This window comes from Phycodurus eques, chromosome 1 (assembly GCF_024500275.1).
Source record: "Phycodurus eques isolate BA_2022a chromosome 1, UOR_Pequ_1.1, whole genome shotgun sequence".
NCBI classification, from domain to species: Eukaryota; Metazoa; Chordata; class Actinopteri; order Syngnathiformes; family Syngnathidae; genus Phycodurus; species Phycodurus eques.
Genome location: NC_084525.1, coordinates 1,456,070 through 1,471,856, shown reverse-complemented (window position 1 = coordinate 1,471,856; position 15,787 = coordinate 1,456,070). Strand labels below are relative to the sequence as shown.

Here is a 15,787-nt window from a genome sequence, read left to right as displayed (position 1 = left end):
GAGATTGCGTTTGAGTTTACATTCACCAAATATTTTCAGCATTTAAATGAACGGAGAAGTGTACTGTCGGTGGGTGTGCTCGTGTCATCCGTAGCAACTCACAGAGCTAGGGACGGGCTCCCTGAAGCCCACACTGAGCTCATGACAGAAGACGTACAGCAGGAGGCGCTCACATCTCTGCAGAAAGGTAAGAAGAGAAGGAATTTTGTCAGTCAGTAAGAGGGTCAAACGCACTGCAGATGTGCTAGCTGTACTCACCCTCTGGTCCTCGGGATTAAGGACATTCTCTCCACTGACTTTCCTGCTGTCGTCACAGTACTTTATCTCGGGACTCGATATACTCCGGCAAAACGTGCACAGAAAATCACCTCTGAGAAACAATCATGCAAAAAATTAAATGCATAATAAAAGGAACATTGGAAGTTCAGTCTTCTTTATGGACTACATACTTGGGGAATATTTTGATGGTGGGCACATGACATTTCATGTGGAACACTTTGGGACAGCGGTCACAGCACAGCAAGTCGCCACCATTGATGCAAACAGCACACCAGTCTTCATTAGGGTCGTCCTCCTTCCCATCAGGGTTGCCGGTCTCGGTTGACACCCCCTGCCCTTTGGCCATATATCCGTTGGTTAGCTGTGTACTGGAGCCGTTGAGCCCGGAGCAAGAGGTCTCAGACTCAAGCTCCGATTTAATTTTCTCAATTGTGCTGCTCTCAGGACTGCTCATCTGTAGAGAAAAGAAAGGCAGGTTTGTTCCCATTGTCAAACACAAACCAACTGGTCAACAGACTTTTAAGATGATTTCAAACTGTGCAGAATCCTATTCTAGTGTTGGACGGGAAAAAAAATATTTCTATTCAAATTGCATAGCCAGCAAATGCAGTCTTTTGTGTGTTGATAAACGTAATCTTAATAGCCAAGTCATGATCGAAACTTTATAACGTCCACTAAATACAAAGTCACAACACAAGCCTCATCCTGAGCCCTCAAAGTGAACTTAAAGAATAGCGTATATTCTTTTGCCAATTGTTTTTTCTCCTTGATCTATGTGCAAATTGCGTTCTAGCTCACTGAAAGACGTCAGTCAGAAGAGGTCAGTTCAGGATCAACACGACATGTTCTTTGCTGCATCTTTTGCCTTTTGTTGCCATTTTTTGACATTTATTCCAAAGCAACCAGGCTTAACAATGATTGTTAAGAATATACATTTGCCATCAAAACTAGTTCACTTGTTTTTACTATTTACAGTTGTTCTTTTAGGTTGTGAAAGTGTGATTTGTGAGGCATTACGGCTTTGTCTACTTGATTATTTTTGCATTTCACTATAAACAGTGGTAAACATCTTTTTACATGTTTGACAGATGTTAAAATGTATTTATATTTATTAATTTTTCATATGAAAATTTCCTGTACACTTAAGTGTTTTATGAAGATCACAGCGTTTGACCCTGGAACAGATTTTAGAATTTCCTACTGTGTCTTGAAATCTGAACATTGACCTAAGTTGAAGACCTAGCATTAACCTCTTAAAAATATATATTCAGTTCTACCAAAATTTGCTTGGTGTTTGCTTGAGGTCATCTCAACAGTCAGCAGAAAGAAGACTAGTGTCTCTCCAACAACTACACAAATTGCAGTTTTCCGTACCATGCAAGCACTTCTCCCAGAATCTTGACTTCGCTCCGACTTTGTGGAAGAACCTGGACAACTGTAACTTTCAGCTGAATCGGGCTCCTGTTTGACCCGGACAGGTTCCATAGTACCCCCACCTGCTGCTGCTCTTCCTGTAGAGCTACAACTTGAGAAGGGGGTAGGAGAGAACAAACCACCTTAAATTACAAATTGCCAATTGAGAAGATGCTTAAAGGTCAGAGGACAAAGGTGTTTAAAAATTTCTTGATCACTCTTGAACCCCTTTACAAACCATATCTGCCATTCCAATGTGATTATATAGCAGATATAGAGCAGTTAAATCGATAAATATGATCCAGAATGCGCCTTCTGCTTTTTGCATACCGCGCCTTCCGGTCTTCATCTCTTTCCGGCACCGTGACGTAACACTATCCAAACATCCTGTTTATTCGGCGTTGTGTGCTATTGTTCCCGTCCTTGCATATTTGTTGGCGTATGATTCAGCGATTTCACGATGGTTTATTGTGTGGCATTTGGTTGTACAAATGGTTCAGGTAGTGGCAAGAGTTTCTTTGGCTTTCCAAGTGAAAAGGAATACGTGACCAGTGGAAAAGGAAAGTCAAACGCGGGTGGTGAGCTGAAAATCAACACCACCAGTCAACTCTGCAGTGCGCATTTTACGATGGATAGTTTTGTAAACTTTCAGAGACAACATGGCTTTGTGGGTAACTTGATACTAGTGAATAAAAAAAGCAACGGATTGACTTTTTGAAGACAAACGCAGATGGCAAGCTGAACATCGACACTACCACCAGCCGACTCTGCAGTTCGCATTTTACGACGGATAGTTTTGTAAACTTTCACCAGAGACAACATGTTTTTGTGTGTAACTTGATACTAATGAATGGGGCAGTGACGACTGTCTAAGTAGACTGTCTCGAGCACAGGCTGCTAATTAATTTTCCAAATGGGCCATGTGAGAAACTGGAACGGTTGTTGAGGGTTACACCATGCTAACTGATTTTTCAATATAAATTGTATGTCTTTACTAGTATATAAAACAGTAAATGTATTGTTCTAATAAGGTGCTAGTTGTGTAGCTAGTTATAACAGTACATAAAAACTGAAAATTGTAAGCAGTAATACTGAAATTACATACGTTAACGTCAATATTTAATCATCCATCCATCCATTTTCTACCGCTTATCCGGGTCGGGTCGCGGGGGCAGTAGCTTTAGCAGAGACGCCCAGAATTCCCTCTCCCCAGCCACTTCATCCAGCTCTTCCAGGGGGATCCCGAGGCGTTCCCAGGCCAGCCGAAGGACGTAGTCTCTCCAGCGTGTCCTGGGTCGTCTCCGGGGTCTCCTCCCGGTGGGACGTGCCCGGAACACCTCACCAGGGAGGCGTCCGGGAGTCATCCGAATCAGATGCCCCAGCCACCTCATCTGGCTCCTCTCAATGGGAAGGAGCAGCGGCTCTACTCGGAGATCCTCCCGGATGACCGAGCTTCTCCCTAACTCTAAGGGAGAGCCCGGACACCCTGCGGAGGAAGCTCATTTCGGCCGCTCGTATCCGGGATCGCGTTCTTTGGGTCACGACCCACACCTCGTGACCATAGGTGAGGGTAGGAACGAAGATCGACCGGTAAATCGAGAGCTTCGCCTTTCGGCTTAGCTCCTTCTTTACCACAACGGACCGATACAAAGTCTGCATCACTGCAGACGCCGCACCGATCCGCCTGTCAATCTCCCGTTCCATTCTTCCCTCACTCGTGAACAAGACCCCAAGATACTTGAACTCCTCCACGTGGTGCAGGATCTCGTCCCCGACCCGGAGAGGGCATGCCACCCTTTTCCGACTGAGGACCACGGTCTCAGATTTGGAGGTGCTGATTCTCATCCCGGCCGCTTAACACTCGGCTGCGAACTGCTCCAGTGAGAGTTGGAGCTCACGGCTTGATGAAGCCAACAGAACCACATCATCAGCAAAAAGCAGAGATGCAATACTGAGGCCACCAAACCGGACCCCCTCTACGCCTCGGCTGCGCCTAAAAATTCTGTCCATAAAAGTTATGAACAGAATCGGCGACAAAGGGCAGCCTTGGCGGAGTCCAACCTCACCGTGAACGAGTCCGACTTACTGCCGGCTATGCGGACCAAACTCTGACTCCAGTCGTACAGGGACTGAACAGCCCGTATCAGGGGGTTCGGTACCCCATACTCCCGAAGCACCCTCCCACAGGACTCCCCGAGGGACACGGTCGACCGCCTTCTCCAAGTCCACAAAATACATGTAGACTGGATGGGCGAACTCCCACGCACCCTCGAGGACCCTGCCGAGGGTGTAGAGCTGGTCCACTGTTCCACGGCCAGGACGAAAACCACACTGCTCCTTCTGAATCTGAGATTCGACTTCCCGACGGACCCTCCTCTCCAGCACCCCTGAATAGACCTTACCAGGGAAGCTGAGCAGTGTGATCCCCCTGTAGTTGGAACACACCCTCTTAAGTGGTCCCCCTTCTTAAAAAGGGGGACCACCACCCCAGTCTGCCAAAATATATTATTTAATCAACATTCACAAAAAAAAGTCTATAATGTGCATCGATTTTCCTATATTTTTAAAGTGTGCTGACATTTTGATCACCATCCGCTAACTAATATTAGCCATTCCTAGTTGGGAAACAAATCAGTATCAGGGCAAATCCGCCTACCCCTCTTCCCTCCACCGTGCAGAAAAAAGGAATCCTTGCATTGCCGCTAGTCGCTTTTTTGAAAAATAGTCAGTAGATGGGTCGGAAAAAAAACTTCAGGAACTTAATCTGGATACTAAATATGTCCCGCCAGCCGTACTTCTGTCAGATCTGCAAAATTAAGTAACACCAGTGACACCTCACCTGCCTCTGCTGCCTGTGCTGGACGTGCTGGAGGGTCGTGCTGGCGTGTGTGCATTTGAAAGACCTGCAGACACAAATGTCATAATATAAAAACAGCCATTTAAACAGTATATGACGGACATCTTCAAATGGCAGAATGAGTCTTGGTGTCATGCAGACCGACGGTTAATTGCCGTTAAATAAAGATCAAGTATGTCATGCTGCATTTTTTCTCCCAGACAGGCTACCGTCACAGACTGTGTTCAAAAATTACGGTGGCTCCTGTTGTGATCACGTGACCATAACGATCCTATCAAAACGTTTGTTTACCGAGTCAGGGAGATTTGCGGGAGATGTTGCGGGCGGCATGGCCCGTTTCAAAGTTTGCAAAGTTGACTCGGAAAAAGAACCTAAGAATGGATGGAGTATCTTTCCACTTCGGGTTCCGAACTCATCACAGTACAGAATCTGCTCTTATCAAAGTGCTAAATGATATAAGGTTGAAAACTGACTCGGGAAAGGTGTCAATTCTAGCCTTGTTGAACCTCAGTGCGGTTTTTGATACGGTAGATCATAATATACTGCTGAACAGGTTGGAAACGTGGGTAGGACTAAATGGACCAGTCCTTAAATGGTTCAGGTCCTACCTGGAGGAAAGGAGTTATTTTGTAACCATTGGAAGCGTTAAGTCTCATCGAATGGCAATGACCTATGGGGTCCCTCAAGGGTCAGTTCTTGGACCCCTCCTGTTCAGCCTGTATATGTTACCCTTGGGTCAAATTCTTCAGAACGTTTGACTATCGTAGCTATGCAGATGACACACAGTTATATCTAGCAGTGTCTTCAGATGACTACAGTTCAATTGAGGTTTTGTGTCACTGTCTAAAACAGATAAATATCTGGATGAGCCAAAATTTTCTTCAATTAAACCACAACAAAACAGAATTTTTTTGGGCAATAAAGAAAAGAGAATTGCTGTCAGTAAATACTTGGAGTCATCCTCTTTAAAAAACAAAGACTAAGTCCGAAAACTTGGTGTTCTGATAGATTCCGACCTGACTTTCAACAGTCATATCAAATCAATTACTTAAAATGCCTTTTACCATCTGAAGAACATATCCAGAGTGAAGGCTTGCATGTGTCAAGCAGACCAGGAGAAGCTCATCCATGCTTTTATCTCAAGTAGACTTGACTATTGTAATGGTCTTCTGACTGGACTCCCTAAAAATAGCATTAAACAGCTTTCTCTGACCACAAAGTGGTCAGAGAAAATTACTCCAATTCTAAAGTCTTTACACTGGCTTCCAGTCAGTTTTAGAATAGATTTTAAAGTTCTGCTACTGGTCTATAAATCACTAAATGGTTTAAGTGCTGAATACACGAATGAAATGCTAATGGCATATAAACCCAGTAGGGCTCTGAGATCGACAGACTCAGGTCCAATAGTGGAGCACAGAGTCCAAAGCAAAGATGGTGAAGCAGCATTTAGCCATTATGCTGCACACAAATGGAATAACTTGCCAACAGAAGTGACATCAGCCCCAAGTGTGCAGGTTTATAAGTCGAGGTTAAAAACTCTTCGTTTTTCCCATGCCTTTTAGAGCATTTCCACTTTCAAATTATATTTCTTGCACTGTATGCTGTTTTAATTGTATTTTTATTTTATTTTATTTTATTCGCTCTGGATAGCGTTGATTTTGGGGCACCATCAACGAGCATCTAACTACATTTCGGTCAGAAGGAAATATTTCAATTCAGCTATGAGACTTTTCTCGAAGGAAAACTAAAGCAATTTTTAATTGAAATGTGCATTTACCTGTTCTGATTTACTTAAAAGTTTAGCTTCATTTGCCGATTCAGTGTTACTTGAAATTTATCTCAGATGCCTGTTCTACCTTTATTAAATTGTTTGCAAGCTTTTCTTTTTTTAGTTGCAGTCATCAAAATACAATTTGTACTGAAATGTAGGCCTGACATGTTTGTGCCTGTTTACTAGATATTTAAGTTGTGTTCTTTGTTTTAAAATGCAAACTGTTTTAATAGCTTGTGTGTGTTTAAAAATCCACTTTGTATTTCTGTCTTTTAGGGAAAACATTTATTCTTGTTCATGCATTCCTGACCTTCAGTATGATTAAAACCATTATGGTACAGACATTTTTGAAAAACAAAATACTGCATTTGCAAAAACACACGTCGTGAAAAGGAAATGCGCCATTTTGATATTGTTTGAGAGGTTAGCTACGTGGTGGGAGGTTGGCACATTCGCTTCACAGTTTCGCGGTTCTGGGTTCAAATCCGGGCCCTTCCTGTGTGGAGTTTGCATGTTCTCGCTGTGCCAGAGTGGGTCAATTCCTCCATCAGAGCATGCCCAGCAGGACGTTAACTGTTAAGAAATATCTACACATTGGCAATAATGGCGTGGGAGATTTATACCTATTAAATAATCATTAAGACCTTCAGCAATATGTTGTCACATCATATTTTCCTGCAGTAAAACAGTAGGTTGCACATATACTGTAGCTATAGAAAGAGAAAGCTACAAAGTGATGGTTTCTTAGTGCTTTGGTCAAAGTATCAAGTATTTTCAAGTCAATGGGTTCAAGTCCAAGTCATCAAATTCATGACTCGAGTCCAAGTCATGTGACTCGAGCCCACACCTCTGGTGTGTGTGAGACGCGCGCGCGCACACACGACACAGAGGTTCAGGTCCTACCTGGAGGAAAGGAGGTTGCACCACGCTCGTTAAGAACTAGGAGACAGACCGCGCAACCCAAGAGAAACCAGAAAGATACTGTTCTTCTAAATAAGTCTGCAAAGCCCCTCGCTGAACAGCATCGTCAACGAGTCGAGAGAACGTCAGACAGGTTAGCAATTGCGGCACATTCAAACGAATTAACTTTACATAGAAGTTAACAATTCTGAATTATTTTGGGACACGCAAGATTGTGATCATAAATCAATAGTGTCGTTTGTAGATTAGCAGAGTCACGTACATGACGTATACCAGCAACTACTTAGCTTCATGCACATTATATGGTATATATAGAGTACCGTGAAAAAGTATTGGCCCCCTTCTCAAATTCTTATATTGTTGCATAGTTTCCCCACTTTAATGTTTAAGGTCATCAAACAAATGTAAATAGGCAAATATCACCCAATTGAACTTAAAATGCTGTTTTTAAATGGTGGTTTCATTTATTAAGGAAAAAAAAAACTGGCCCTGTGTGAAAAAGTAATGCCCCCCTTAACTTAACTGGTTGGGCCATCCTCAGCAGCAACAACTGAACTTAAATGTTTTCTATAATCAGAATCAGAATCATCTTTATTTGCCAAGTATGTCCAAAAAACACACAAGGAATTTGTCTTCGGTAGTTGGAGCCGCTCTAGTACGACAACAGTCAGTCAATTGACAGAGAACACTTTGAGACATAAAGACATTGACAAAAAAAAAGTCACTGAGCAATAAAGGGTTGCTCTGGTAATGTATCTGAAGTAAAGTATCTGGTAATGCTGGTAAATGTATTTTTTGTTTTTGACAATTGTGCAAAAAGATGCAGAGTCCTCTAGCACATAGAGACATAACACACGAAATCCTATTTTTGGGACGCTCAACGTGCGAACGCTAAAGGATGATTCTTGATTAGAAGAGCTACAACCTGAGCGAGAAGCCATCAAATGGGATATAAATGGACTTGGTCAAATACGTCGGAAAGATTAAGCTAGGCTGACTCTCTATTGGCCATCTATTTTATTACAGAGGAACAGAAAGCGGACACAATGGTGGAGTTGGTTTCATTATTAATAAAAGTATCGCCAATTACGTAACCAGCGTCAAAAGTGTTTCCGATAGAATCGCCACATGTACCATCTCTATTAGAAAACGTTACTCGCTTCAATTGATACAAATATGTGCCGACCATCAGCCACACCGACGATGAGGTGGAAGCATTTTACGAGGATTTATCCCGTGTTTATAGTCAATCGAAGCACAAATTTCGAACAGTCATGGGTGACTTTAACGCCAGGCTTGGCCTCAACTCTGGCGAGAAATCAATTGGATCCTACGGAATGGGATCAAGAGACGAAAGAGGAGAACGCGTAATAGAATTTGTTCAACAAGAAGGCTTATACTTTATAAATTCATTGTTTAACAAGAAATGGAACAGAAAATGGACCTGGATAAGCCCCAAAGGTAACACTAGCATCATAGACTACTTCCTGTCCAACGACAAAGGGGTATTTTCGAATTGCACCACCCTAAACAAACTTGACATTGGAAGTGACCACAGATTGGTTCGGGTCAAAGTGCAAATCAACTGCCAACTTGAACGAAAGAAACGAAAGAGCAAGCTTACCAAATTAAACTTAATTCAAGAAAGAAGCGCCGAGTTTCAAATACGTTTGGCTAATCGCTTTAAAGCTCTTCTAACGCTGGAAGAGACAAATCTGTCAAGACACAACGACAAAATTGGAAACGGGATTGTTCAAACTGCACACAAAGTAGCGCCATCAACATCCAGAATATCTAAACCTACTCTCGACTTAATGAAAAAGCGATGGGAAATTAAGAAAAGGGGCAGCATTATCAACAAAATTTAATATGTTGAATTGTGCAAGAGGATTCGGAAAAAGATACAAGAAGAATTGAGAACTTACAACGCTCGGCTTGTTCAGAAAACACTTCAAGCGGGAGATGGAATAAAAAAAACGTAAAACGTGCAATTCGCCACAAGAAAAGAATTTTTGGTTTGACAATGGAAGATGGAACGATATTTAACAGCCGCCAAGAAATTGTACAACGAGTTAAAGAATTTGATACAAACCTATACAGTGACCCTCACCGAATGATTACTGGAAAGCTAGAAGCAGACCCAGTTCCATGTATCCTGAATGAAGAGGTTGAAAATGCTATTAGTTCACTTAAGGCCGGTAAAGCTTGTGATCTGGATGACATTTCTGTTGAAATACTTAAAGCAGGAGGGAACGAACTTAAGGAGATCCTTGTCAAACTATTTCAATGCCACTTGGACTTGCGAGAAGTGCCGGCGACATGGAAAGACGCATACATAAATCAGGCGATAAAATAGACCTAAGAACTTACCGCCCAATAAGTCTGCTCTCAACGATTTATAAAGTCTTTGCAAAGATATTGGACAAACAAATTGGAATCAAACTCAGTGACGCACAGCCGATAGAACAAGCGGGTTTTCGTAGCGGTTTTAATACTATGGACCACATACAGACAGTTCAACAAATAATTGAACGACACGAGTACGAAATGCCTCTGTGTGTAGCCTTCATCGACTATGAAAAAGCGTGTGACTCAGTCACCGCCACTTCGAGACTGCAGGCGCTAGTAAAGCAAGGGATCGAGCCGACCTATATCAACATTCTACAATCAATATACAACGATTCTACAGGTTCAATACGGATTGATGATGAAAGAGTGCGAATAAGTCTAGGAAAAGGAGACAGGCAAGGCGACACACTGTGTCCGAAGCTATTTACAGCTCGCCTTGAACAAATATTTAAAAAGCTCAATTGGGAAAAAGAAGGACAAAACATTTACGGCGCTTATTTGACCAATCTTCGTTTTGCAGACATTTTATTCTCCTACGATGCTGAACAACTACAGCGTCGTATTCAGGAATTAGAAAGCCGTCGCTCAGGTCTGAAAATGAAAAAAAGCAAAACAAAGGTCATGTTCAATCGTTAAAAACAAAAAGATATCAAAATGGAGGACTATGTCCGAGACGCCGTCAACAATTACATCTATTTAGGCCAATTTGTAACAGTGGATGGAAATAGGCGGCACGGTAGCCGACTGGTTAGAGCGTCTGCCTCCCAGTTCCGAGGACCGGGGTTCAATCCCCGTCCCCGCCTGTGTGGAGTTAGCATGTTCTCCCCGTGTCTGCGTGGGTTTTCTCCGGGCACTCCGGTTTCCTCCCACATCCCAAAAACATGCATTCATTGGAGACTCTAAATTGCCCGTAGGTGTGACTGTGAGTGCGAATGGTTTTGTTTGTTTGTATGTGCCCTACGATTGGCTGGCAACCAGTTCAGGGTGTACCCCGCCTCCTGCCCTATGATAGCTGGGATAGGCTCCAGCATGCCTGCGACCCTAGTGAGGAGAAGCGGCTCAGAAAATGGATGGATGGAAATACAAACACTTAAGTTGAACGCCGCATAAAGCTTCCCTGGCAGGCTTATGGAAGGCTGAGTGTTATATTCAAGGACAATCTTCCCATTTGCTTGAAAAGAAAAGTTTTCGATCAATGTATTTTACCAGTCCTCACTCACGGTAGTGAAACTTGGGACTACGAAAGCCAAAGTTATACAAAGACTACGTGTAACCCAAAGGAATATGGAACGCCAAATGTTGAAAATAAGCATTCGCGACAAGAAAAGATGCAGTTGGATAAGACAGCAGACGAGAGTTACCGACGTCGTTCAAAAAATAAAAAGCCTTAAATGGAAATGGGCTGGCCACGTTGCCCGAAGACAGAAACTATCAATTGGATACCACTGGACACAAAGCGACCACGGCGAAGACCTAAAAGTAGATGGATAGATGAAATCATTGAACACACCGGAATACACTGGCAACAAATTGCAAAATGTCATTCTAGTTGGAAACGTGACAAAGAGGCCTTCATTCTGCAGTGGATAGATAATGGCTGATGATGAGGAAATAAAATATTCTTCACATATATAGTATTTGAGTATACATGTATGAGAAAATGTGGATGCACGCTCTTTTTTTAATGTCGAGTCAATGGATCGGATCGGGACTCGGTATCGGCAGATCCTTAAATTCAAAAGACTGGTGCAAAAAAATTTTTTTATCGGGATATCCCTAATAATAATACAATTTCAGTTGATGATGACTAATTGGAATATTACAGCATGAATATGTAAGGGTTTGGGTACCTGATGATCCAGGCGAGTGTATAGAAAGTCCTGGGGAGGGGTTCATGTCCATCGAACCTGGCTGCTGTTGCGGGCCGGCAGTGATGACGCGAGTCAGGAGGTGGCTCAGGCGGCTGGAACCGGCATCCTCTAGCTAGGGAAACATAAATGGACAATTGTGTTCAATTTTGTTGGTGTTAGAGATAAATGCAGATCACAAATAAAAAGCACATTAACCAGGTTCAGTGTTTGCCAGCAAACATCAGGTATCAGCCAATCATTTGAGCGCAGTGACCGGTTTAATCAAGAGAAGATATATGGGCAGTTTAAGGCTCTTTAAATACTGTAAAGTATTTTCTGAAAAACCACGCAGCACGTAGTACTTTTCTTTAAATTGCACTATAAAATTCATCTTTACATCTGACGTCTGTTCTGCACCAGGTGCAGTGGACCTGAAAAGTCGACACACCCATGTTCAAATGCCAGGTTTTCGCAACAGATAAATCCTTTCAAAACCTTTTCTACCACTGACAAAATTGACCTTTAACCTGCACAACAAGGGGATTACTAAAATAAAAAATAAAAAAACCTGGTTGAATAAATATGCACACCGTCAAACTAACGTTGCAGCACCTTTGTCTTATATAACAGCACTCAGTCTTTTTCACGAAGGAGTCTATCAGTGTGGCACATATTGATGTGGCAATATTTGCCCACTTTGGTGGGAGAGGGGGGGGGGGGGGGGGAAAAAAAAAAAAAAAAAAAAAAACACTCCTAATGTCATATTACAAGAGCACACAAGCATGATGCTGCCACCATCATTACCACCAACTGTAGGTATGGTGCTCTTTTGGTGATGAGCAGTGTTGCGTTTGTGCCAAACATACCTTTTGTAATTATAGCCAAAAAAAAAAAAATCAACATTCATTTCATCGCACCAAGACATTTTTCTACATGCATTTGGGAGATTTCAAGTGTGTCCCGCCCCCCTAAGATAAGGCCATATTTTACCACCCTACTCCATAACCCAGACATATGAATAAAATGGGAGATTATTGTCCGACAGCTGCTTCAATGTTGCTGTCGGCCTCTTGACCATGTCTTATCATCAATTATGGGGGGGGACGTCCAGTTCTTGGTAATGCCAAATTGGGGCATATTTTCTCAACCTAATGTTGACTGCTTTGATCCTAATCAAAGGTATATTAAATGCCTTGGAAATTCTTCTGTACCCTTCTCCTGGCACCTGATACCTTTGAACAATGAGATCCCTCTGCTGCTGTGGACGGTCTGCGGACCATGGCTTGCGCTGTAAGATGTGACTACGAAAATGACAGGGAAAGCTAACTAGAACATCTGACCTTTATTTGAGGTTAATGACAGGCTGATTCTGACCCTGCATCTGTCTGACATGGTGAAGAAGGAGCTGAGTGGAAAGGCGAAGCACTCTGTTTACCGATCGATCTACGGTCCCACCCATGCCCATGCTCACAAGGTGTGGGTTGTGACTGAAAAAACAACTGCAATGAGTTCCCTCCGCAGGCTGTCTGGGCTCTCTCAGATAAGGTGAGAACCTCTGTCATCCGGGAGGGGCTCAGAGTAGAGCCACTGCTCTGGCAGAGCTGGACAAACTGGCTGGGCAGAGGGAAGTCAGGACCTCCCCCACAACCCAACCCAAATAAGCAGAAAAAATGGATGGATGGCTGATCTTGATCTAATTATTTTTATATCATAAAGACCTGGCATTTGAACAGAGGTGTGTAGACTTTTTTTATTTCCACTGTATATGTTGTGGTAATGATGTGTCGTGAGCCACGTGGCATCAGTAAAAGGAAATTACAGCCACTTAGTGGCACAACTTATCTGTTGAGCTAATCCTCAGGGGGTTAGGGAAGGGTGGAACTGTGGTGAGAGATTTATTGAAGTGGACAACACGCCTAGCCGTAAAATGAGACAATGTCTACTAAGGCAGAGGTCCCTATTTGAGGAAATACAGAAAACAAAAATTCTAATTTAGGATATAATTAACGTTTTTAAGCGGTTGCTGGCACTATCTTGCTTTGAATAAATCATTTTAATAAGCACACCTGAATGGGCGGGATCTCCGGTAGACAGGGCAAGTTCTCTGGGTTCGTGACTGAGGGGATGAGCTCAATGGGACCGATGACGGGGTTGGCAGGCCCTCGATGAGCGTGTGCTCCTGCCATGCTGGCACTGGTGGGACTTGTGGGGTTTGCATTGTGGCCCGACGCCACTGGGAAGGGGCCAGCATGGCCTGGGTTGGAATGCTGATTGAAAACCAGGAAGGATTCAGGAAAAAAAGGAAGACAGGGGAGAAGAGAAATGTAGGGAAAACAAGAAAGCAGGTCTCTCAGTGAGTTCTATCAAAAAATAAAATTAAACATGAGGTTTGCTGTGTGAAGATGGTTGCCAATCATGCATTTGGATGACAAACATGCGTCACAAAATGCACGAATGACAAGTAGGAAAAAGGTACCAAACCCCGGATTGCAGTAAGAAACGATATCTTTGGTGGCTCATCTCAGATTCTAACGATATCTGGACACAGAAACAAACATGGCGGGGTATAGTGGAGGTTTCGCTTACCAGTCTTACATGCAGTAAGTAAGTGTACATATACATATCTGTATATGGCATATTTATTGGCTGCCTTGGAAAAATATTGATATAATGACTGAGGAAAATTAAGGTTAATCAATATGCGCTATATTTAAAAAAGCATCATACTTTCATTTTGTCATATACCAGTACATCAAATGTATATGCATACCTTGACTAAAATAGTAAAACTCAAATAATCACTCATTGGTAAAACCTGATTATTCTAGACATTTATTTATGTATTTATTTATTTTCCATAACTAGCGTCTATCAACTTGCCATTTGACATTGAGAACTTCAGAACTATAACATATAATTCTGGTGTATTTCATTTGATAGTATAAATATCACTAATGGGTGAGCATCAAAACAAGTATGTGAATAACACCATGACAGTATTTTTTGTGTTAGCGTACAGTCAAAGAAATTGATTCCTACTGAAACTAAATAACATTAAATGTGATGAATTCATTATATAGAATATTTAATCGCTTCATTAAAAAAAAAAACCTCAACATATTGTTAAGAAACATGTAGCCGGTAGCTTAACTAACACACACAGATATGTTGCTACGAACATGGATATCGTTAAAATGAGGGTTACAAACAACATATGCTGCTTAACAAACTGTCCACATAAAAAGCAGTTGCCAACTGTCAAGTGCATGCCAAAGCAACTGGTGGTGCTATAACGCTTTAGAACATACGACCAATCAGAAGCCCGAAGAAAATAATTTCCAGAAAAGGCACAACAACAACAATGGCAAAACCGCCACCCCACCACACGGTGGGGGTACCAATAGTGGAGTGCAGATACTCCCAAATATTTGACAAAAGTTACCAGTGTAAGCAATGAGATATCGAAGCATGAAATATAAAGCAATACAAAACAAATACAACGAACCCCCATTTATCACCAAGGATACGTTCCAGACTCACCGCCCGTAATAGGTGAAAATACAGAGAGACCATAACTATGTTTTTTGTAACATTTTAACCCTCCCACATGTTCTCAATACATTTTAACTTTCATAACCTTAAAACACATTTACCAAAAAACAAACAAAAAACTACCTGACCCTGTGCAAAAAAGTAAACCTAATAACTGGTTGGGCCACCCTCAGCAGCAACAACTCGAATCGAGTGTTTTTTTTTTCTTTTGATAAAAATGTGTCTTTCAGATCTCTGTGGAGATATTTTGTCCCACTCTTCCTTGTATAATTGTTTTAACTCAGCAATACTGGAGGGTTTTCCAGCATGAACGGCCTTCTTAAGGTCATGCCACAGCATTTCAATTGGCTATAAGTCTGGACTTAACTTGACCACTCCAAAACAATTTTGTTGTTGTTGTTGTTTTTTTTTCAAGCCATTCAGAAGTTGACTTGCTGGTGTGTTTTGGATTGTTGTCCTGCTGCAGAACCCACAGCACAGCAAGACGTTCAGGTCCTAAATTGGCAAAGTAGCCCCAGACAATTACTCTACCACTACCATGTCTGGCTGTTGGGGTGATGTTCTTTTTCTGAAATGCTGTGTTACAGTAACGCCGAGACACACACACCTTCCAAAAAGTTTAACTTTCGTCTCATCAGTCCATAGGATGCTTTCGCTAAAGTCTTCGGAATCATTCAGATTATTTATATATATATATATTTTTTTTTAAAGATGAGCCTTTGTTCTTTTTGATCAGCAATGGTTTTGGCCTTGGAACTCTGCAATGGTTGCCATTTTTGCCCAGTCTCTTCCATA

At 42.2% G+C, this 15,787-nt stretch overlaps 1 protein-coding gene across 8 annotated transcripts in view; it reads right to left on the bottom strand.

Moving 5' to 3' along the window:
• Nucleotides 1-15,787, bottom strand: part of trim33 (tripartite motif containing 33) — a 70,554-nt gene that overhangs the window by 5,197 nt on the left and 49,570 nt on the right. For 7 of the 8 annotated variants that reach the window (XR_009768253.1, XR_009768255.1, XR_009768259.1 and 4 more), the window contains 7 exons: nucleotides 13,507-13,707; nucleotides 11,441-11,573; nucleotides 4,532-4,595; nucleotides 1,654-1,804; nucleotides 450-733; nucleotides 259-370; nucleotides 103-177 (listed from right to left, as the gene is read on the bottom strand). Coding sequence is in view for 3 of the 8 variants with exons in the window: in XM_061671548.1 (XP_061527532.1) it covers nucleotides 103-177; nucleotides 259-370; nucleotides 450-733; nucleotides 1,654-1,804; nucleotides 4,532-4,595; nucleotides 11,441-11,573; nucleotides 13,507-13,707 (1,020 nt within the window). In the remaining 5 variants the exon portion in view is untranslated. The remainder of the gene's footprint in view (nucleotides 1-102; nucleotides 178-258; nucleotides 371-449; nucleotides 734-1,653; nucleotides 1,805-4,531; nucleotides 4,596-11,440; nucleotides 11,574-13,506; nucleotides 13,708-15,787) is intronic. The other variant, XR_009768254.1, reaches the window with a different exon arrangement.